General features: G+C 39.7%; 1 protein-coding gene across 1 annotated transcript in view; it reads right to left on the bottom strand.

The window, feature by feature from the left end:
* Nucleotides 1-17,326: 17,326 nt before the first annotated feature.
* The window catches only part of RAB23 (RAB23, member RAS oncogene family), a 28,596-nt gene continuing 21,037 nt past the window's right edge, over nt 17,327-24,885 (bottom strand). The window contains exons 5-6 of the mRNA XM_082729456.1: nt 24,576-24,687; nt 17,327-20,747 (exon numbers count right to left, since the gene is read on the bottom strand). Of these exons, the coding sequence (XP_082585582.1) occupies nt 20,608-20,747; nt 24,576-24,687 (252 nt within the window). The 3' untranslated portion in view covers nt 17,327-20,607. The remainder of the gene's footprint in view (nt 20,748-24,575; nt 24,688-24,885) is intronic.

Raw genomic sequence — 24,885 nt, 5'->3', positions numbered from 1 at the left:
AGCCCTACATCAGGCTCTCTGCTCAGCGGGGAGCCTGCTTCCTCCTCTCTCTGCCTGCTGCTCTGCCTACTTGTGATCTCTGTCTGTCAAATAAATAAATAAAATCTTTTAAAAAAAAGTTTAAAAATAAAAATTTAAAAAAAAATTTTAGGGGACGCCCGGGTGGCTCAGTTGGTTGGACGACTGCTTTTGGCTCAGGTCATGATCCTGGAGTCCCGGGATCGAGTCCTGCATTGGGCTCCCAGCTCCGCGGGGAGTCTGCTTCTCTCTCTGACCTTCTCCTCGCTCATGCTCTCTCTCACTGCCTCTCTTTCAAATAAATAAAATCTTAAAAAAAAAAATTTTAGTATCCAAATGACATCCTAAGATATAATTTTGATAGTCCTGTGAAATACTCTCTCATACAGACCAAGAGCATAGCTAACGTTTTCATTTCATCTGCAGCAGCTAAAAATGTGAATTTATGCTATTCCAACAATTCTTGCTAGGTCTCATTGGTTTCATTGACATTTATAGGGTGCTCAAAATATACCAAAAATAATTCTGCTCTGAATAAGCCTCAATTCTAACACTGTCATTTATTTCATAATACTTTTCTATCTTCCTTCAAAGCTTACTCACTGATGGATATTATTAAGCACTTTTCATATTCCTAACAGTATGTGTGGTATGAAACACAGCCTTGAAATCTGACAGGTCCTAAAACTCATTACACTCTATCCAAGCCATAGAAGCTGCGGATAATCTTTCTCCCCACTCCTTTTTTTTTTTTTTAATTAACATAAAATGAAGCAGTGGATAATCTTTTTTTTTTTTTAAGATTTTATTTATTTATTTGACAGAGAGAAATCACAAGTAGATGTGGGGCAGGCAGAGAGAGAGAGAGGGAAGCAGGCTCCCTGCTGAGCAGAGAGCCCAATGCGGGACCCGATCCCAGGACCCTGAGATCATGACCTGAGCAGAAGGCAGCGGCTTAAACCACTGAGCCACCCAGGCGCCCCAAGCAGTGGATAATCTTACGCAACTCAATCAATGTCATTCCTGGATGATGGCAGAGGAGGAGGGCTGGCTTAAAAAGGGCTTTACTTTTCCAGCAAAGTGGGAGAGATGATGGATACCCTAGGTCCAAGCAAGCAAGAACTCCTATCCAGAGATATCAACCAGATAAGAAGGAACACATGATCATAAAAGATGATGCAGAAACTAGCAGGTGAGAGAATCAGTAGGAATGGTCACCTGGGTACACACCTGCCTAGCACTCCTTGAAATGGGGGAGCTGCCCCTTCCTGCTGCAGCCTAACAGTCCCTGCCAAGGCTTCTTCTCCTCTCCCCATCTGCAGCCCCCCACCCCCAACCTGAGCACCGTTATGGATTCTGAAACAGACTGCGTAAATCACAGTGCTCATACATTAGGGTTAACTGTGTCCCTGATTTCTGGGCTGGGCTTCCGGACACCAACCTATCTTGAACTCCTGCTTCTACCCCATCGTAGGAACAAGGTATCAGACAGGTGAGTAGAGACTAGAGAGGGGGAGTTGTAGGTAAGATTTGGGCCAGAAGAGGACTGAGCCAGTCCCTTCTTCACGTCAAGGCCTCTCTTCATCTGTATCTCATCAACAGCTGCGGAAGCTGAGAAACCAGCAAACCTAGAATAGTATTATTTCTGCTAAAGCAGCCATGTTCTCCTGGCCTCCCGGAGAGAGAAAAATCAAATGATTTCCTTTGTTTTTCACTTGAAGATATAAGAAGTTATAGGAACAACAACAACAAAATATAATGAACAGAAAGGGTTGATGCCTTTAAAACACAGACCAAGAAAACTCGTACTGAAATAAATTTCCAGGCCCAAGATGGAGCTGCTCCCGCCAGGATGCAGTGTCAGGAAATGGCCACTTAAACAACTTCTGTGTCCCTGTAAATGCTCCCCTTAAGCAGAAGGGCAGGATATCCAGTCAGTCAATCCCCAAACCCAAGCCACGCCTTGGGCCTTCTCACCCCCACGTGGCCCTACGTGGCTCCAGCCAACCAGATATTTTTATCTGTCTCTTTCTTCTATATTCTATAAAAGCTTCTAGTCTTCTGCCCTATTTGGCAGCTCCCCAAACGGAGACTGTCCACTCCATGAAGTGTCAAACCAAGTTTGTTTGTATCACCAAATTTGTCTTCTTTAACCATTGTTTAAGCTCTGTGATACCCTTTCACTCATAAATGACCTAGAGAACAGGTAACACAGGTTTTTGTACCACAATTTAACATTGACACAAGTTACGAGGGAAAAAAAGGCATAGAAAATAAAAACTTATTTCTAAAGCAATTAAGATTTTTTACAGTATTATATAAAGAGACAAATATAGATGCGACACAGTAAGTGAGCAACCCCTACAATGATAAGACTCTTCAGTCACAAAACCAGTACTAGATTTTGTATGTTTTTTATGACACTAGCAATAATATTCCCGTCTTTCTCAATAGTTCGAAAATTATAATTAGGAATGAAAAATTCAGTGTTGTGGAGTACCTGGGTGGCTCAGTCAAACACCTGCCTTCTGCTCGGGTCATGATCTCAGGGTCCTGGAATGGAGCCCTGCATCGGTCTCTCTGCTCAGTGAGGAGGCTGCTTCCTCCTCCCTCCCTTTCTCTCTCTGCCTGCCTCTCTGCCTACTTGTGATCTCTGTCTGTCAAATAAATAAATAAAATCTTAAAAAAAAAAAAAATTTAGTCTGGAAAAAATTTAGGGAGGGGTCGTCCTCTCTGTAAGGGCGGGCCCCAATCTGTCTGTTTGACGGTCGGTTTGATTCTTGATGCTTGGCGCAAAATAAAGCTTTGCTTGACCTTCAAGTTGTATCAGTCTCGGTCCTTTGACCATGGACCCATTAGCGGGGGACCCAACACTAGGATCAAGGCCTGTGTCAGGGTCCCTGCTCAGCCTGGTTCTTCCTCTCCCTACTGCTTGTGTTCCCTCTCACTATCTCCTCTCTCTCTCAAATAAATAAAATCTTTTAAAAAAAAGTCAGCTGCTCCAGCAAGCCACCCAGGTACCCCAATGCTCTTAAGAACTCTAGTAACAGTTGCATCAGCAGATCTCAAAACTTTAAATTATAAAAATATAAGTGATCTTGCATTTGCCAAGTGTGACTGGCATTACTTCCAATAAAGTTGCTAGAAGTATAAATTTTAATGAGTTTAATAAATATATTGGTGGGGTCCCTGATCAAAGGAGCGAGACTGATACAAAGCAAAGGTCAAGCTAAGCTTTATTTCTTGCCAGCACCAAAAATCAAACCGATCCTCCAGGGCCATCCATTAGGGAGAGAGCGACAACGCCCAGCTTCACAGACTAGCTTTTATAGAGCAAAGGCCAGTGGTTGAGCCTGGCTAATGAGATTATCTCTACCTCTTATCTCCACCTGACCTGGCCCGTCCTTGTATTTGGTCTCTAATATCAGGGATTGGCCGACCATATTTTACTGACATCCCAGACTTGCTCTTAAGTAAGTTCCCCTGGGGGTGGGGGGTGGGCAGGGTCAGTTTAAGTTTTACTGCATAAACAACAAAATGGCTGTTTAACTGAGATGGAGTCATTCTGGCTAAGGAGGCCCCTACAATATTTGCATAAAAATGAGTGAGAAAAGCCTAATGAACAATCAAAATAGCACATTAATCAAATATTATGTATTGCATTAGTAAAATTATGACATCAAAAATATTATTTAGAAATTTCCTGGTTATGTACTTAGTTATCACTATTTTCCCAGTCACTTTTCATAAGCAATATAAGCACTTTTTTTAAAGGAAAAAGTTTTATGTTTTAGTTCCTTTAATGCCACATTTTTCTAGCTCTTAGCACAAGGGATTCCACAGTTTCATTTTGCGCTGGGCCCTGCCAGTTACGTAGCCAGCCTGGAGGTAGAATTAGACCAAAGAATTGGACCTTTCACAATTTAATTTTCCACATCCCAGAACTAAGGGAGTAACTTTTTTTTTTTTTTTTTAAGAGATGGAGCCAAAAAGCCTTCATAGTGTCTCTAAAGTTACATCAGAAGAATGGACTAAAACACCCACTCTGCTTATTCATAATTCCATTTTTAGTGGCCTTACTCATACCTCTGGTTAAAAAAAAAACACAAACTAGGAGCAGCTGGGTGGCTCAGTCAGTTAAGCATCCAACTCTGGATTACAGCTCAGGTAGTGATCTCAGGGTCCTGAGATTGAGCCCTGCCTTGGGCTCTGCACTCGGTAGGGAGTCTCTCCCTCTGCCCCTTTCCCTGCTCTCTCTCCCTCTCTAAAATAAATAAACAAATCTTTAAAACAAAAAACTACAAACTAATATTCAAAATATGAAAAATAATCCAAGACAACTATGCTTTGGCTTCCAAAGATATTATCACGTTTAATTATTTAATTCAACAAAGTATTTACTCAATGTCACTCTCAAAAATGTGTGAAATAAAAGGTAAAGTTAAAAATTAGTTAGGAGGGGGCTCCTGGGTGGCTCAGTGGTGGCTAGTTGGGGAAGCAGGCTCCTCTCTGAGCAAAGAGCCCGATGCGGGGCTCAATCCCAGGACCCTGAGGTCATGACCTGAGCTGAAGGCAGAGGCTTAACCCACTAAGCCACCCAGGCACCCCAAAAAATAAAATCTTAAAAAAAGAAAATTTGGAGGCATTCTTGGATGGCTCAATTGGTAGGGCATGTGACTCTTGATCTTGGGGTTGTGAGTTCCAGTCCCACATTGGGTCTAGAACTTACTCAAAAATAGATAAATACTTAGGATGTAGAGGTCAAGATTTAGGATGGTATATGAGATAGTTAGATATGAGAAACCACAGGAGTTTCTACTTTAATTTCAACTTTTTTTTTTTTTAAAGACTATTTATTATTTGACAGAGAGAGACACAGTGAGAGAGGGAATACAAGCAGGGGGAGTGGGAGAAGGAGAAGCAGGCTTCCTGCTGCTCAGGGAGCTGGAGGCGGGGCTCCACCCCAGGACCCTGAGATCATGACGTGAACTTGAAGGCAAACGCTTAACAACTGAGCCACCCAGGGCTCAGTGGGAGAGGGAAAGGCAGGCTTCCCACCAAGCAGGAACACTGGTATGGGGCTCCATCCCAGGACCCTGAGCTCATGACCTGAGCTGAAGGCAGACGTCCAACGACTGAGCGACCCACATGCCCCAAGCTCCAACTCTTGATTTCAGCTGAGGTCATGAGCTCAGGGTCCTGGGATGGAGCCCCATGGAGCTCTCTGCTCATGAGGAGCCGGCTTATCTCTCCCTTTCCTTCCACCACTCCCCCCCCACACACACACTCTCTCTCAAATAAATCTTTAAATTAAGCACTGTGATTTCTAGGATCCAACCTAAAAAAGGAAAGAGAGTAATTATAAACACTTCTTTGAAGGCATGGTAGATAATTAGTTTCAAATTTGTAGTAGCAAAAATTGGCAATGAATAATTATTCCTTGGATCTCCTATTACTTAGTTCATTTACTGGTACTTGACAGTTAAGAAGGGGCACCTGGGTGGCTCAGTAGTTAAGCGTCTGCCTTTGGCTCAGGTCATGATCCCAGATTACTCGGATAGAGCCCCGCATGGGGCTCCATGCTCAGAGGGAAGCCTGCTTCTCCTTCTCCCATTCCCCCTGCTTGTGTTCCCTCTCTCGCTATGTTGCTCTCTGTCAAATAAATAAATAAAATCTTTGGGGGAAAAAAAAAGAGGGAGAGATGTTTAACTAACTGAGCCACCCAGGTGCCACTGCAGTGCTTAATTTAAAGTTCTATCATTGAAGGGCCCCTGGCTGGCTCAGTGGGTTAAAGCCTCTGTCTTTGGCTCAGGTTATGATCTCAGGGTCCTGGAATCAAGCCCCCAGTGGGGCTGTCTGCTCAGCGGGGAGCCTGCTTCCTCCTCTCTATCTGCTTACTTTTCTGCCGCTTGTGATCTCTGGCTGTCAAATAAATAAAATCTTTAAAAAAATAAATAAAGTTCTATCTGGTCATCCCATTAATTTGATACAATTACTGCTCTCTTTCTGTTTTTTTATGTTTCCACTTTTGTTTTAATGGTGTTAGTCTGTATATGACATGAAGCTTGGATGTATATAGAGGGACTAATTTCTTCATCACTTCCTGACCACAGTGGTTGGACAAGGTGAGTCAGCCTGAGCCAACCAAATGTTCTCTACTGTGAGTATGAATCCGGAGAGATTTTAAAGAGTTTGAAGAGCAGAACAAGGATGTGGCATTGTTCCATATGGTTGTTTACAAAAACAACGTGGGGGTGGGGGGTGGCTTGGTTGACTAAACACCTGCCTACATCTCAGGTCATGATCCCAGGGTCCTCGGATAGAACCTGCTTCTCCCGCTCCCTTTGCCCTTCCCCCGACTCATGCTCTCTGTATCTCAAATAAATGAAATCTTTAAAATTTTTTTAAAAAACCATTTAGAAAAAAGAAAAAGGCACAAAAGAGCTAACAAAAGGACACACTAATCTCTGATGTTGTTTGTCTTTCCATTTCGGGAAGATTATCATCATGTCTGGTCACCAGATAGGCCGCCATAAACTGACGGGCTAGATTTTGCCGTCTAAACATAAACTGAGAACAATACTCTGAAAATATTCAACGACGGAATCAATAACTTGTTATTAGCATTAACAACTAGCAAAAAAAATGCTATTATTATGACCAAAATAAGGATAGTCATTGGGAGATTTTCTTTCCAATGCTGAACACTCTTCCATTTGAAAAAGAACAGCTCATTTGTTATTACTTATATTTTCCCCCCTAAATCAAAAGTTGATTCATAGCAGTAAGGAACACTGTATTTACCTAAATGAAATGCACAAGAGAACTAATTTTCTGAAGATGTCTTCTTTATTTTTTGCATTTGAATGATTTGAGATCTGGAGACTTGCTGACCCTGGAGAAATTGCCCTTCCCAAGGCTAGCCAATCCCTAGAGATAGTAAGTCTACAGTCTGCCCCTCAAGCTAACCTTTCAAAGTGCAAAGCAACCAATCCAGAGCCCTCATCCCCAACTCCCTCCCCTAACAGCTCCCACACTCAGGGCGATGATCCACCCACCCTAATTACCCCAGGGCCAGCTACCACACAATGAAGGACAGCTCCTGTGTACCAGCACCCACCGAAATTCTTTAAACTAACAAATCCTACACCTGCTTACCCTGCCCAGCCTGTTTCTTCCCGTAGAAACCACAATAAGGGCTTTTGATCACATTTTCCCCCTACTCTGTCTGCCTCCTGACTGACACAGGTGCTTCCTGGTTCCCCCACCCCTGGTGGCATAGCATGCCCCTTCCTCTTAAAGGGATCTATGAGTGTAACAAACTATTTTCTATGGCGTTCATCTCCTAATCTATTGGCCTAGCCATACCTACATAATATTAAAACCTATATTCTACAGGCACCTTGATGGCTCAATAGGTCTGCCTTTAGCTCAGGTCCTGATCCCAGAGTGCAGGGATCAGGATGGAGCTCTGCGTGCTCAGGGGGGAGTCTGTCACTTCCTTTCCGGTCCGCCTGCTCATGCTCTCTCTCACTCTCTCACTCTTTCTTTTTTTTCTCAAATAAATAAAATCTTTTAATAAACTAAAACCTATATTCTAAAACATTTCTGAAAATGTCCACTGTGGTTCCTCCTTACTTAATAGGATATTGGAGTTGCAGGTACTATAAATAAGTAATCGAGTTCAATCTGGTTCCCCTATTCATTCTATTCCAAGGCAAACAAGGGCACTGGTTAAGTTTAATAATATGATACAAGGGGGCCTGTGGTTGTTCATCTGTCATGGCATGCTTTCCTGCTAAATCCAGATGTGGCCCCAGGACCTCCTGACTGGAACACTCCAGACAGCTTCTATCAGATCTGTCTTAAAGAGATGAACCTATTTACCACCTATGGACCAGCCCTGCTAGAAGGAAGGCCCAAAGGAGACACAGGACTTCTTTCTACTACTTTAGTCCCCTTTGTGGTATGTCTACATCTCTTTCCTCCTCCTTCATAAAGCAGGGTATGTGGTGGGGAAAAGAAAGTTAATGAAGAAAAATAGATTTTTACTGTTATTTCTTGAGGGTCCATGGTACATGAAGCTTAATATTTCAGTATCTAAGTATATGATTACAGATTGTTAAAAAAAACACAACATTCAACTGAGTTTTTAAATTTTTTCAATTTTATTGAAATATAATTGACATATCCAAATCTTTTCTTCTTTTAAGTAAACTGTATGTCCAACATGGGGCTCAAACTCATGACTCCAAGATCAAGAGTGGCATGCTCTACCAACTGAGCCAGCCAGGTGCCCCAACTGAATGATTCATGAATCAAGCAGCATCCAATTTGTAGAGAGAAAGGAGCTCCAAAGAGCTGTATGGAATGAAAGACTTTCATAGGCAGGAGGGAGTAGAGAAAAGGAAGTTATCCTAGGCAAAGAAGCAGATTGGTTAATGCAAGATTACCTTTCTTTAGGGGGTGGCAGGGGTCTGTCAGGGAGATTATCTAACTAGTGCTAATCAGGCGATTCCTGAGTGACTGATTTAAGATTCCATTTCTGGGAGAGCTGAAACTGTAAGTCAAGGTTTGGTGACATGGGGCTCAGCATAAATGATGTCATTTGGGATCTGTTGTCTTGTCTTTAACAATATAATGTGCATGTACTACATTTAAAGTTAGAAAAAAATTAAAAACAAATAAAATAAATCTGTTTATTACATAACATGAAGACTTGATAAGCTATTAAAGAATGTAGTCATGGGGTGTCTGGGGGCCTCTGCCTTCGGCTCAGGTCATGATCCCAGGGTTCTGGGATCGAGCCCCACTAGGCTCCCTGCTTGGCGGGAAGCCTGCTTCTCCCTTTTCCACTTTCCCTGGTTGTGTTTCCTCTCTCACTGTGTCTCTCTCTGTCAAATGAATAAATAAAATTAAAAAAAAAAAAAAAAAAGAATTCAGCCATAACACAATACACACAAATCTTTCACAGTACAGTTCTGTGAATATATTTTCTCTTCCTTATGGTTTTCTTTTTTTTTTTTTTTTTTTTTTTTTTAAAGACTTTATTTATTTATTTGACAGAGAGAGATCACAGGTAGGCAGAGAGGCTGGTGCAGAGAGAGAGAGAGAGAGAAGCAGGCTCCCCGCTGAGCAGAGAGCCCGATGTGGGACTCGATCCCAGGACCCTGAGATCATGACCCGAGCCGAAGGCAGCGGCTTAACCCACTGAGCCACCCAGGCGCCCCTTCCTTATGGTTTTCTTAATAACATTTTCTTTCCTTTCTTAAGAATACAGTATATAATACATCTAGCATATAAAATCTGTGTCAACTGTTTTTTATCAGAAGGCCTCTGGTCAACAGTAAGCTCTTAGTAGTTAAGTTTTGGGGGAGTCAAAACGTGGATTTTCTACTGCATGTAGGGTTGGCTCCCCAACCCGCATATTATTGAAGGATCAACTGTATTTGTGGAGATTCATCTACTATGTGCTAGGCCCCTTACCATACTGGGATAAAACTGTGAGTCACAAAAGATCCTTCTCCTTAGGGTACTTATAGTCTAGTGGGTGAGAATAATAAAATAAAAGGATTATACAAATACATGTAAAATGCAACCTCAAAAAACGCTTAGAAGAAAAGAATGTAATTGGGAAGATTAGGGAAGTCAAGAAAGGTTTTCTTAGGTGATTGAGGTATCTGTGTTTCCCCATTATATTAGCTAGATTCAAATGATATAGAAAGGAGTAGCTTGTGACTCTACCACTGGGTGCCTCATTGTGCACATTCAGTGTTAAAACAAAGGGGTTGTTGTTGTTGTTGTTTTAAGATTACTTATTTATTTATTTGACAGACAGATCACAAGTAGGCAGTGAGGCAGGCAGAGCTGGTGGGGGAGGGAAGCAGGCTCCCTACTGAGCAGAGAGCCCGATGCGGGGCCCGATCCCAGGATCCCAGGATCATGACCTTAGCCGAAGGCAGAGGCTTTAACCCACTAAGCCACCCAGGCGCTCCTAAAACAGAGTTTTTAAAAAATATTTCATTTATTTATTTGAGAGAGAGCAGAGCTAGAGAGAGGCATGAGTGGGGCAGGGGCAGAGGAAGAGATTGAAGCAGACTCCCCACTGAGCAAGGAGCCCAACTCAGGGCTCAATCCCAAGATCCTGAGATCATGACCTGAGCCAAAGTCAGACACTCAACTGACTCAGCCCCCCTGAAACCCTTAAAATAGAATTTAACCTCTTCATTCTGTGCTAATACTTTGTTAACATACTTTTTTAATCTTTATCTTGGGGAACCAGCACCATTCCTTTCCATATCCTTCATCCCTGTTCCCCACTTGTTCCAGCATTCTATTCTGCACTCAGTTCTCTCTACAGACACCACCATGACACACACACACACACACACACACACACACACACACACACACACTCCTTCTCCTCTCCCCGCCACAGTTCCTTTTCCTGTTCCCGAATTAATAAGGGGAAAATATTCAGTAGTGATTGACCACTACCATTTGTATTTTTATCACCATTTGCATTTTCAGAGCATATATAATACTAACATTTGGAAAGTGTAAAAATGTGAAATGGTGAACTAGAGACTGCAGATGAGAGCAGGCTGAACATTAAGGAACCTTCTAAGAACTTCTGTTTTATAGATGGTTGTCCTTGGTATATGGTATTTGGTTTATACCAACTGGGAGACATGGGTTTTGGAACGAATGATATCATATTGTTTAAGAATACCTATGAGATTCATAACAGATGAAACAGATTTTAAAACAGATTTTCTAGAAAGTTCTTTTCCATGAGAAATCATTCCTAAAACAGAACACAAGGCAAACATAACTGCGATCACTTCAGATACAAATACAGATCAGATTACATCATTGCTAAATTACAATGTAAAGAGACTGGGCTTCTAGGGGCTCTAAATAAAGTCTGGCCGGCAACTTGATTAAACACACACATGTATACACACACAAACAGGCACATGGTTTGTTACTAATCTTCCTCCAAGAGTTAAGAAAATACATACCCTAAGATGTCATACAGTAAGAACTTTACAGTAGTTTATACCATATTAGGAAAAAAGTTTATGCTATTATTAACTAGCATGTTTTTCCTTTTCATTTGGTAACCATTATATTGGTTTAGGAAAACATGAAACTATTTAAGTCAATTGTAAGTTATTTGATTTCCATGTTGTAGCTACACAACTATAATTCTTTTCAGTTGTGATTAGAAGTAACCTAATTTATACTATAATAATTCCCTCAAGGAATAGTTGTTATTAGTAAACAAACAAAAAAAATCAAAACATCTCACTTTTTTATTTGTTAACACAATATAGTATTATAATTTAATGGCAGGACATTTTTAACGCTTTTATTAGAGGCGTTACTATATTTTGACATGAAGGAAGTTTGAGGTACTTTAGTTTATAGATACTAGAAGAAATAAATCATTATTTATTGAGCATTTATGAGGTGCCAGACTGTGCTCAGGACATTAACATGTCAGACCTCATTTAATTAGCATGAACACTGTACCAAACCAAATGAAGAACCAGTTATTGTCAATACTATTACTTTTTAAATTTTATTTTATTTATTTTTTTAAGATTTTATTTATTTGACCACTACACAGCAAGAGAGGGAGAACACAAGCAGGAGGAGTGGGAGGGGGAGAAGCAGGCCTCCCACCAAGCAGGGAGCCCAATACAGTGCTCGATCCCAGGACTCTGGGATCATGACCTGAGCCGAAGGCAGCTGATTAACGACTGAGCCACCCGGGCGCCCCACTATTACTACTTTTTAAAAAACTTTTTTATTTATTTATGAGAGTGAGAGAGAGCAGGGGTGAGGAGCAGAGGGAGAGGGACAAGCAGACTCCACACTGAACACTGAGCCCCACTAGAAACTCAATCTCAGGATCCCGAGATCATGACCTGAGCTACAATCAAGAGTTTAATGCTCAGCTGACGAAGACACCCAGGCACCTGCTATTATTATTGTGTATGGAGTCTTATCCCTCCCCACTAAGCCCTGATGCGGGGCTCAGTCCCAGGACCCTCGGATCATGACCCGAGCCAAAGGCAGAGGCTTTAACCCACTGAGCCACCCAGGCGCCCCTACCTGAGTGCTTCTTATAAACACTTTCAAACAATCCTCCTGCTTTACCTTTCTTTTTCAGAAATTCCTGTTTTTTAAAAGTTTAGGTCTTATTATTATTATTTAGATCAGGAGATAACTGCCATTGAACCGATAGTTTGTTGTTCACCATTTCCAGAATGAAGGGTGAGTAATTAGCAGCCTGAAATTCAATAAATGAAAACGGAAAAGCCTGCTTGGGAAATAAGGAATGGGGTCCATGACAGAACCCAACCCTCCACATGGCGGTAGCAGGGCCCCAGGTGTGTCTGCCAGAGGAGCAGCTCATTCAGCTTGCCCTTGGGAAGAGGAGCACATAGGAGACTGAAGCAGTAAAGCTCTAAAAGGACTGGTGCCTGTTGCCAGGGTGACTGTGGGAAGGTGGGGGTGGGGGTGGGGCTGTACCAAGGAACAGATAAGCAACCGACTGTCACCATCAGTGAAATTCTCTGACAGCTTCCTCCCTACTTCAACAAACTGTTTATACTTGAAATCTTGCAAAATCTCCAAAGAAAATACGATCTTTTGCCCCTTCTTTAAGACCAAAAGATTTGCCCAAGGATCCAGATAATCTCCAACACAACTTACTTGAAATCCCAATACTGGACCAATATAGATACTGTTAGGATGAACCACTAGAGAAGTTAACAAATTTCAAAGTTTTTTGGCAAATACACACACACACACACCCCTGAGTAAATCAAGTGACACTATGATGTTCCTAAACAGGAAGACTCAGTATAACAAAGAGGACAATTCACTCCAAAGTAATCTATATTTATGCAACCCCAACCAAAATCCTAAAGGTTTTGTGTGAAGCACTCCATCAGATTTTCCTCTACTCTCTGAAGCCCCGCACTCCTTCCTCAGGAAAGGAATTAGGAGCAAGCCCTACATGGCCTCCTTTGATCTGGTTCCATATATATCATGTGGGAGAAATTCCTTGAAGTTTGTGCCATGTGGACGGTATCTTCATATCCCAGTATTAATGCAAGTTGTTTTAATTATCAATTGATATGTAATACACAACTCCAAAATTCAGTAACTTAAAGCAATAATCATTTTTGCAACTTGGGCAGGGCTCAGTGAGGCAGCTTATCTCTGCTTCATATGCCCTAGTGAAGTTGGTTTGAATGAGGGGATTTCCAAGATGGCTCCAGGTTGGCGCTGGCTGACACGTGGGAGCTCAGCGGGACTGCTAGCGGGGACCCTATCTTTTGCTACAGGGGCCTTTCTACTTGAGTCAACTTTCTTGAGAATGGCCACTAGGTTTCAGAAGGAGGAAGCAGAGGCTTATTAATGCCTGGGTTCCGAGATCCCAGAATGTTACTTCTCTGCAATTAGCTATAGCAGTTATAGGCCCACATCAGATTCAAGAGGAGTCATAAGCTCTCCCTCCTGATGGAAGTAGCTACATGCAGGTACAGGGAAAGGCAGAACTATCTCGGGGCCATCTTTGGGGACTATCTACTACTCAAGTTGTTCCTTGATTTTATATTCCATTGGCCATTTGGTCAGTTTCCATAAAGGATATCCAAATATTAGTGCTTAAGCCATCACCCATCTTAGAAGTAGTCCTGAATAATAATTAATTTAAATATAACCCATCATTAAAGCAGCATTTCCCAGAAAAGATTTTTCCAATAATCTTCATTATCTAATAATAAAAACATTATATTTATTTTTTTATTGAGGCACAATGTATAGTGAAATATACAGATCTTAAGTGTATAATTCAATGTTTTTTAACATACCCATATAGCAGTGTATGCACATACATATGCAAATGTTTAGCTGTCTACCACATACCCTTATCAAGATCTTATCTGCCTTACCCAGGAATATTCTCTGTGCCTTTTTCTTGTCAATGCATTTTCCCAGAGGCAACCACTGTTCTGACTGTTTTGGATTTGCCTACTCTAGAACTCCATATAAATGAAATTAAATAGTACAAACTCTTTTGTGTTAGACTTCTTTCATTCAGAATTAAGTTTTGGGGACTCCTGCTTTATATATTAATAATATGTTCCTTTTGGGGGGCCTGGGTGGCTCAGTGGGGTAAGCCTCTGCCTTTGGCTTGGGTCGTGGTCTCAGGGTCCTGGGATTGAGCCCCACGTCAGGCTCTCTGCTCAGCAGGGAGCCTGCTTCACCCCCCACCGCCGCTTGCCTCTGCCTACTTGTGATCTGTCAAATAAATAAATAAATCTTTAAAAAATTTTTTTAAATGTTCCCTTTTAGTATTTTGTTTTATGAATATACTATAATTTGCATAAATATTCATGTGTTGGTAGATATTTGGGGTGTTTCCAGTTTGGGGCTATTTTTTTTTTTGTAAAGATTTTTATTTACTTATTTGTGGGGTGGTGAGAGCATGGGGCAGGGTGGGGGGAGGAGCCAGGAAGAGGGGCAGAGAGAGAAGCAGACTCCCTGCTCAGCAGGGAGCCCATCTGAGCCCAAGGTAGAGGCTTAACTGATTGAGCCACCCAGACACAGTCTGGGGCAATTTCAAAGCTGCTATGAACATTCTTACACAATTATTTTCATACACATAAGACTTTATTTCTCTTTGATAAATACCCAGAAATGAATTTCTGGGTATTTACCAAAGAGAATTAGAAATTTCTGCTTCTCCCTTTCCCACTCCCCCAAATGAAATTTCTGGGTGAAACAGATGATGCTTTTTTAATTTTACTAGAAATTGCCAAGGTTTCCAAAGTGATTGAACCAGAGTTCCAGTTACTCCACATCTATACAAATATTTTACTTTGTTAGTCTTTAAACTATATGTCACAGCTATAAGTCCTTTGTGAGATAGGATTATACAGATACATTCTCCCAATATATGGCTTATCCATTAATTTTCTTTTTTTTTAAAAAAGATTTTATTTATTTATTTGACAGAGAGAAATCACAAGTAGATGGAGAGAGAAAGAGGGAAGCAGGCTCCCTGCTGAGCAGAGAGCCCGATGTGGGACTCCATCCCAGGACCCTGAGATCATGACCTGAGCCAAAGGCAGCGGCCTAACCCACTGAGCCACCCAGGCGCCCTTATCCATTAATTTTCTTAACCAGTCTTTTGTTGAGGAAGTTTTAATTTTTATTATGTACAACTTATTAATTTTGCTTTTACAATTAACACTTTCTGGGTCCTAAGATATACTTGCTTAACCTAAGGTCATGAAGATATTTCCAGTTTTCTTCTAGAAGCTTTAGTTTTAGCTTTTATTGATTAGGTTAATAATCTACCACAAATTATTTTTTGAGCATAATATGAGTTAAGGCCTGAGATTCAAAATATCTAGTTATTCCAGCACACTGTGCTTTTCCCCATGGAACTGTTAAGAAGTCTTCGTTAAAAATCACTTGACCTGGGGCACCTGGGTGGCTCAGTTAGATAAGTGTCTGCCTTTGGCTCAGGTCATGATCCCAGAGTCCTGGGACCTCACCCCTGCATCAGGCTCCCTGCCAGGCGGGATGTCTGCTTCTCCCTTTCCCACTCCCCCTGCTTGTGTTCCCTCTGTCACTATGTCTCTTTCTGTCAAATAAATAAAATCTTTTTTTTTTTTAAAGATTTTATTTATTTGACAGAGATCACAAGTAGGCAGAGAGGCAGGCAGAGAGAGAGGGGAAGCAGGCTCCCCGCCGAGCAGAGAGCCCAACTTGGGGCTCGATACCAGGACCCCTGGGATCATGACCTGAGCCAAAGGCAGAGGCTTTAACCCACTGCGACACCCAGGAGGCCCAATAAATAAAATCTTAAAAAAAAAAAAAAAAAATCACTTGACCATGTTTGCATGGGTGTATTTCTGGATTCTAGTCTGTTTCAATGATCTGTGTGTCTTGCTTACTGTACTCATATGGAGTCTTAGAATCACAGAGTCTCAGTTCTTTTTCAAAACTGTTCTGGCTATCCTAGGTTCATCACATAGCTTTTAGATAAACTTAAAACTTTTTCAAAAAAAGCCTGCTTTGTACTCTCTCTCTCTGTCAAATAAATAAATAAAATCTTTTAAAAAAATTTTTTTAAATAAATAAATCTTTCTCTCAGCAATAAGTATCACACATTTAAGTGTTTGTTTATAATCTGCTCTAGCTGGTGTAATTTATAAATCTGTAAAAAAGCCATACTAGGAAATTTCAAGACTGGTATGACATGTTGTTTTTTTTCTTACAGTCTAACAGAAGAGCAAAGTATTCTCATAATTTTGAAAGTAGAAAAATTCGAGTAACATTTTAAATAGAAGAGATGATATATATACACATTTAATAACACAAAGACAGAATATAAGACTTATAGAGGAGTCACACATACTACAATAAAAAAACCAAGAATAAAGCAAACTCAGCCTTTTATTTCTCTTAAACAATTAAAAAAAAAATAGAAATGTAGGGCACCTGGGTGGCTCAGTGGGATAAGCCTCTGCATTCGGCTCAGGTCATGATCCCAGAGTCCTGGGAGGGAGCCCCAAATCGGGCTCTCTGCTCAGCGGGGAGACTGCTTCCTCCTCTCTCTCCGCCTGCCTCTCTGCCTACTTGTGATCTCTGTCAAATAAATAAATAAAATCTTTAAAAAAAAAATAGAAATGTATATTTAAGTGAATCTACCACCTAAATATATGAAAAACTGAACTCCAAGAGATATAAGAATTAGGAAAATAAACATTTTTATGACAATTTTTGCATCCAAGTTGGCATTCAGCATGGATAACAACCTTTTTTTTTTTTTTTGAACATTTTAAAGTAATCTCTGCACTCAATGTGGGCTCAAATTTACAACCCCGATATTGAGAGTTGCACGCTCTACCAAGTAAGCCAACCAGGCACCCCTATTTTTTTTACTTAACTTTTTCATTTATAGAAATTGCTTAACTTCATTAAAATGACTGTAGCATTTAATAATCAAAATAACCAAGCCAAATCCTTCAACTTTGGTCTTTTACTTTGATGAAAAAATGACTGGCCAGGATTCCCTTTACATAGCCTTTTATAATGTACTTGATAGCGGTTAACTTATTTTTTTCTTTACGTACATAACCCCAATCCGAAAGCTTTTCTTCACATTTTTAATTAATTAATTTTTAGGATGAAACTATCAAATATACATTAAAATATGACTGAATCAGTCTTTTAGGATACTTCCCTCCCCATAATTTCAGATGAGAAATTAGACTTTGATTGAAAAATAGTTATTCTTTATTATTTTAATTCTGTCTTTAAAACAATGCATCAAGAAATCAATATTATAATAGAACATTTATAAGCTTAAAATGTTCCTAGCAGTAGTAATTCCTCCATAAAATATAACTGCATATATAAAGCAGTATCAAATTCACTCATATGTATTAGACTGTAAAGTATAATGGAAGGTAGCACATCTTTTTATGTCTGGGCTATATAAACATAATAGTTACAAAATGGGAAAGAAAATTGCTTTGTTGCTATTGAATATGTGACAAACTTAGCTCTTCATTCTCCTCCTCTTTTGAAAAAAAAGGAGGGAATAATAATACTCACCAATTGTTGTAAAGATTAATGTTTGCAAGGTACCCTGTATAGTTCCCACCTGATAATAGGTACTAAATTAATGGTAACACATTTCATCTCATGGCACTAATTAAGATAAAATATAGATGATCCTTGAACACAGGGATTAGGGGCACCGACCCCTGCACAGTGGGAAATACAAATGTAACTTTTGACTCACCCAAAACTGAACTACAAATAGCCTATGGTTGACTGAAAGCCCTACTGATAACATAAGCTGTCCATTAACAAATATTTTGTACGTTGTATGTATTATATACCATATTATTATAAAGTAAGTCAGAAAAAAGAAAATGTTAAGAAAACCATAAGGAAGAGAAAATACATTTTCAGTACTTGTAAAAAATCCGCATATAAGTGGACCTACATGGTTCAAATTGGCCTTGTTCAAGGGTCAACCGTATACTGCCTTATCTGGGCTAGTCTATAAGCTATGCAATTGACTGGGCTGATTGAGAGAGGAAAGGAGGGCTGAGGAACTCTGCAATTCAGAAGTCACTCCACAGCTCTCTGTCTGTATACTAAAAACCAGCCAGCTTGTACAAAAGTGCATGAGAGCACAAACAACACCCCATTGTCTTCCACAGTGTTTTCTTTAGTATCCATTATTTATTACAAACTAACAGTAAGGTCACTTAATAGAATTAAGGGTCTGGGAGGCAATTTAATGTGAATGTTGGAGGTTTTAGAATTAAATTGAGAAAATATTTAATATATAACTTGTGACTGATTTTCAGACCTACTTAGCTATGTAAAATGACCAATTATGGTTAGGTTTAAAATACACAAGTGCAAATAAAAATTCAAATGTGTAAAAAAAGATCTCTCTTCAGTTCCTATAAAAAGAAAAAAGGACAAAACTAAATACATACAATTATATTACAAATATCAGGAAACTTCTACCATCAACAGTGATTATCTTTTTCATATAGAAAAGTAACAATCTTTTCCCCACACACATTTAATTAATATGAAACAGAACTACAACATATTACATTATTTTCTTGGGGGGGCTACTAAAGACCACAAAATTATTTACCACAAAAAATGTTTTGTGCAAAAATTAAAGAAACTGTATTTGAACAGAGTAGAACAGGAAAGAGGAATCATTACCAGGTACCCATTGTTAGGAATGGAGCTATATCCCCCCAACACCTATCCCACTGCCAGCAATGGGAGTGGAGACAACGATGACATAAAAATTAACATTTTATATTACTTTAAAGTAGATAATGCCAGATTATTTCAATATTATGAAGAGCAAATATTCATTCTTGACCATTTAGCAAGGACATGCACCAGGAAATTCTATTATCTTCTCAACATTCACCTGGACAGAGGGATGCGGATGGTACAGATGGAAGACTTAAAAAGAGAGAGACAGAGAAACAGACGGAGGAAAATACATACAACATTATGCATTTAGTACAAATAATGAAAAACGACTTTCATGACACATTTTCTAAGAAAAGTTATTTTTACATGTCTTGAAATCCTATAAAAACCAGATATATCACAAGGGGTTAAAAACAAAGTCACTGATGAATGATAATCACTTATTAGCAGAGTTCATGCAAGTATCTTAGTTGGAAAGCTAGTGTCCCAAGTCAAAAAATGTATGCTCTGCCGCATGATGACCTATGAGAATCAGTTCTCAAAAGAAATTATTTTGTATTCGGTACTGACAGAACTCTTGAGAAGGGGCTATACAAACTGAAGTTTATAGAAACTTTTAAGTGATAATCTTAAAATACCATACAAAAATGTGTAAATGAAAAGATGCTTTCGAGTTGCAGGGCATTATAAAATCCGTAATGCAGATTAAGACAAAAGAACTTCCCTTCTTCATTTAAAAAAATTGTTAGCATAATCTTATAAGTTCCAAACTGCATTTTCAGTCAGCAGCAAAAGGTGCACCAGCATACTTCACAGGCCCCGGGAATGACCGAGGGGGCACTTGACCTTCAGAAGGGCGCGGCCAGCACAAGCTCCCCACCGCTCATGGGTGCACACAGGAAAAAGTTTGCAATATGTCTCACCTGGGAGATACTCTAAGCATTCAAACATTTATACTCCTCTTTTATCTACCCTGTCAGAAAGGAAAACTGCTTTTTAAAGATATAAACAATATAAATTCTGATAGTAAAGCACTGTAAAAATTAGGTATGATATTTTTGGCACAAAGCACTTTTAAAATCTGAGCTCATTTTGCAAAATATATGTCTGGAATTTCTTATTTGAAAATAAAAGCTTTCAACATACACACAATGTGTAAATGATTGTATGAATTAACGAATTAGATTCTAGGTTTCCTTAAATACTTAATATCCCTTCAGTATACTTCAGTACCAGATATCTGCATGCAGACCTCCACATTCCACACCATACAGATATTGCACAATTAACATTGCCAAAATACAAACTCATGCAGTCTGGCAAGACTTAGGGTTTACCTTTCAATATTATTTTTTTGTATGTATTTGACTTCAATACCCCTTTCCAGAAAAGCTGTATAACCAATTTCGGAAATACAATGCTTGCTATCTTTCCTGGACAAATATTAAATCTGTACCAATACATTCAGGCATTCCACTTATGTTTTCCAGCACTTAAAATTCAGCAAAACCTGTTTGGGACATTTCTTATAGCATTCCTTCAAAAACAGGAGAAGCTTCGTCTGATGTAAAAGAATTAAAATGAGTCCACAAGGCAGTAATTTTTCCACCAAAGATCTCGCTCCATCTGAAAAGCACTGCAGAACAATATTTTAAGTCTGTCAACTTTCACAGAGCCATTAGGTGCAAAGTCTGCTAAAAAATAAAAATCTTGTAACATACCATGACAGCTGGATGTGTTTCTTACTGAATTGCACAATATAATTCAACTTTTTTTCCTCCCTAAAGTGTTTTAGGGTATGCTACAGCTGCTAAAAGGATTTCTGTTTTTCTTGGTCCTCTGTTTGTTGGGTCTAAGATTGATGACATCTCCACCATTAAGGGTACCTGAATTCTGACCCGAGTGACTTCCAGTAGATGTATTAAAGACACCTGTATAAATTGAGGGAAAACATACAGAGTGATACTGATAGAGCTCAGGGTTACCAATTACAGATGGTACATCCAGCATCTTAGTAAATCAGTAATATTTTCCATATTTGTATTTTCAAGCTTTTGTTTTCATTTAATATATTTTTAAAAAATTTCTTACAGTAAACTCTAAACCCCCACCTTTTTAAGTAAACATGGGCTCAAACTCACAACCCTGAGATCAAGAGTTGCATGTTCTACCAACTAAGCCAGCCAGATGCCCCACATTGGATTTATTTTTAATAGCAAATATACATTGCTTGTCAAAGTTCAAAGGATATACAAAAGGGATTAAAGCCTCACTTTCAAGGGCACCTGGGAGGTTCAGTCATCAAGCATCTGTTTTCAGGTCAGGTCATGATCCTAGGGCCCGGGGATCAAGCCCCACATTGGGCTCCCCACTCAGCAAGAAGTCTGCTTCTCCCTCTCCCACTCCCGCTGCTTGTGTTCCCTCTCTCCCTATGTCTCTCTCTGTCATATAAATAAATAAAATCTTTTAAAAAATAAAAAGTCTCCCTTTCAAATCACCAGTTTATTTTCCCTAAAGCATGCATGTGTTATCAATTTTCCCACGTATCCCTCCAGAGATATTTTATGCATATTTAAGTAAAAAGGCATAAACATTCCTTTTTCTCCCTTAAATACCAAAATGGTGATTAACTGTACACACTGTTCTGCATCTTTTCACTAACAATCTATTTCTGAAATTTGGAATCAGTAAATATGATAATTTTTTAAAAAAGATTTTATTTATTTATTTGACAGTGATCACAAGTAGGCAGAGAGGCAGGTAGAGAGAGAGGAAGAAGCAGGCTCCCCACCGAGCGGAAAGCCCAATGCGGGGCTCGATTCCAGGACACTGGGATCATGACCTGAGCAGAAGGCAGAGGCTTTAACCCACTGAGCCACCCAGGCACCCCTACAGTTTCATTTTGAACTGTAATCTCTATAATCTCTAGATTATAGATTAAGCTATAATCTTTAAGCTATAAATCTATAATCTTAAACTATAATAATAAACTATAATCTCTAATTTATAAACTACTTATTATCCATAATACACAAAAGTATGGCCCAGAGACACGGTCAGCAATACAAAGATGACTAAGACCAATTCCTGCCCACAAGAAGTTTATACTCTAATAAGTGAGGTGAGCTGATATACAAATAAGAATTGCTAGATACTCTACCTTAAGTGTCATAAAGAGACCCAAGAGTCCACAGATGGTTCCAAGGAAGGACCAATTATAGCTACTGTATGAGAAAGGACAAACTGATAAGAAAGGTATAATGGGACGCTGGCAGTGCAATGGACTCAGATCTCTCTCAGAAGAAAAGCAGAGTGGTCATGGCTCTCGCTAGATATACAGTGAGCAAAGAAAGCTTTCTAGACAGTCCTTGAGTAATGAATAGCTTTTTGGCAGGGATGGAAAAAGAGAGAGGTCATTCTCTAAGCAAAAAGGAAGAAAACAGTCCTAGAATGTTTAAGAAACAGCAAGACCTTTAGCAGAACTGGAAAACGGGGTCCATGTATAATAGTGGGGCATCAGGCTACACAGAATGGACAATACTGTCTTTATTTATTAATTTTTTTAAAAGATTTTATTTATTTATTTGACAGACAGAAATCACAAGTAGGCAGAGAGGCAGGTAGAGAGAGAGGAAGGGAAGCAGGCTCCCCGATGAGCAGAGAGCCCAACGCGGGGCTCGATCCCGGGACCCTGGGATCATGACCTGGGCCGAAGGCAGAGGCTTAACCCACTGAGCCACCCAGGTGCCCCCGATATTGTCTTTAGATCTCAGAATGAAGAGAGCTGCATTTAATATTCTCCACAATACGAATCTATCAAAGGGCTTTACTCAGTGAACTGGAAGAGACAATAATGGAGCCCAGAAGATAAGACCAGACAGCAGCTTATTACAACTGTCCTATTTTGTTTCACAGAGCACTTGAGGTGTCTGATGATAAGAACATATGCAATAAAAATGACAAAATAACAACGAAGAAGAAGCCAGAACCAAGGGGGAAGGGGAGTTAAAAGAGGTCAAGAAAATAATGTATGTAGTGGGGGGTTAGGGACAGAATACAGATATGAAGTCTCTAAGAAACTACAGAGAAGCTTTAGAAACAGAAAATATGGATCTCAGCTTCCTGGAAGCCAAAGCAAAGAGTAAGACATGGTGAGACCTTGTCACAGAGAAGACAACATACTTAGGTCTTCAGGAAATGTTAGACTTTGTAGGCATTTATTTGTTTAAAGATTTTATTTAGTTTATTTGAGAGAGAGAGAAAGTATGAAAGAGAGTCTGTGAGCAGGGGGAAGGGGTAGAAGGAGAAACAAGTGCCCTGCTGAGCAGTGAGCCCAATGCAAGAGTCAATCCCAGGACATCGTGCCCTGAGCCAAAGGCAGACACTTAACCAACTGAGGCACCCAGGTGCCTCTTTGTAGGCATCTAACATTACAAAAACAAAACAAAAACCCGTACAGTGTATGGAGACAGTACAAGTATTCCTCAGAAGAACAAGTGTTAAGACCTCCTTTATACATAGGACAGATCTTTATATATAAAGTCTTTATTTCTGTTCTTAATACATAAAACGGATTTAGAAAATTAAATGGTTAAAAAAATATTTTAACTCAATATACCTTCTAATATGAGACCTGATACTAAGTTTTAATAATTGCTGATCTAATACTTTCCAATCACATTTCTTAAAGAAATGAACATATTATATATATTTTTTTAAATGTAGGGGTGGGGCACAAGGGTGGCTAGGTGGGTTAAAGCCTTTGCCTTCGGCTCAGGTCATAATCCCAGTGTCCTGAGATGGAGGTCCTTGTCAGGCTCTCTGCTCAGTGGGGAGCCTGCTTCCTCCTCGCTCTTTGCCTGCCTCTCTGCCTACTTGTGATCTCTGCCTGTCAAATAAATAAATAAAATCTTTTAAAAAAATAAAATAAAATAAAAAATAAATAAAAATGTAGGGGCATCTGGGTAGCTCATTCAGTTAAGCATCCAATTCTCAACTTCATCTCAGGTCATGATCTCGGGGTCCTGAGATTAAGCCGCACATCAGACTCTGTACTCAGTGTGGAGTCTGAATGTCTCTCTCCCTCTACCCCTCTCTGCACTTGCTCTCTAAAATATATAAACCTTTTTTTTTTTAAGATTTTATTTATTTATTTGGCAAAGACAGCGAGAGAGGGAATGCAAGCAAAGGGAGTGGGGGAGGGAGAAGCAGGTTTCCTGCAGAGCAGGGAGCCGGATGTGGGGCTCAATCCCAGGACCCTGGGATCATGACCTGAGCTGAAAGCAGCCGCTTAACAACTGAGCCACTCAGGCGCCCCTAAATAAATCTTTTTTAAAAAACAGTAAATATGGGTGCCTGGGTAGCTGAGTTGGTTAATCATATGACTTGATCTCAGCTCAGGTCTTTATCTCAGGATTTTGTGTTCAAGCTCAGCACTGGGCTCTGCGTTGGGCATGGGACCTACTTAATGGGGGGTATCTGGGTGGCTCAGTGAGTTAAAGCCTCTGCCTTCGGCTCAGGTCATAATCCCAGGGTCCTGGGATCAAGCCCTGAATCGGGCTCCCTGCTCAGCAGGGAGCCTGCTTCTCCCTCTCTCTCTGCCTGCCTCTTTGCCTACCTGTGAACTCTGTCTGTCAAATCAATCAATAAATAAAATCTTAAAAAAAAAAATTAAGAGATGGTTAAAAAAATAAATAAATATGATAATAATGAATGGAAAATTTATGTAAATATGGGATTAAAATTTCTTGGGTACTTACCAATTTTGTTACTACTTGAATGCATTAATTCTGGATCCTCAGCTATTTGCTGTTTGAGTTTTTGAAGGTATTTTTCAGCCAAATATTTAAAAACTAGAATAAAAACAAAAATCTTACCAGGTCAGTATAATTTACACATGCAAAATCTGTTATTTCGTATCAGTCACTGTCTATTGTATACTTCCTAAAAACATTTATTTATTTTTGAAATACCTGTATTCTTTCATTCATCCTTACTAAACACATTAAAATTAAATTGGAAGTATACGATCTAGTTGAAAAAATTAAACTTTTATAAATTATCTGAGCA

Source organism: Mustela nivalis, assembly GCF_964662115.1.
Source record: "Mustela nivalis genome assembly, chromosome: 5".
NCBI lineage: Eukaryota > Metazoa > Chordata > Mammalia > Carnivora > Mustelidae > Mustela > Mustela nivalis.
The sequence above is the reverse complement of the archived record's forward strand: the minus strand, read 5'-3'. Positions and strand labels throughout refer to the sequence as shown.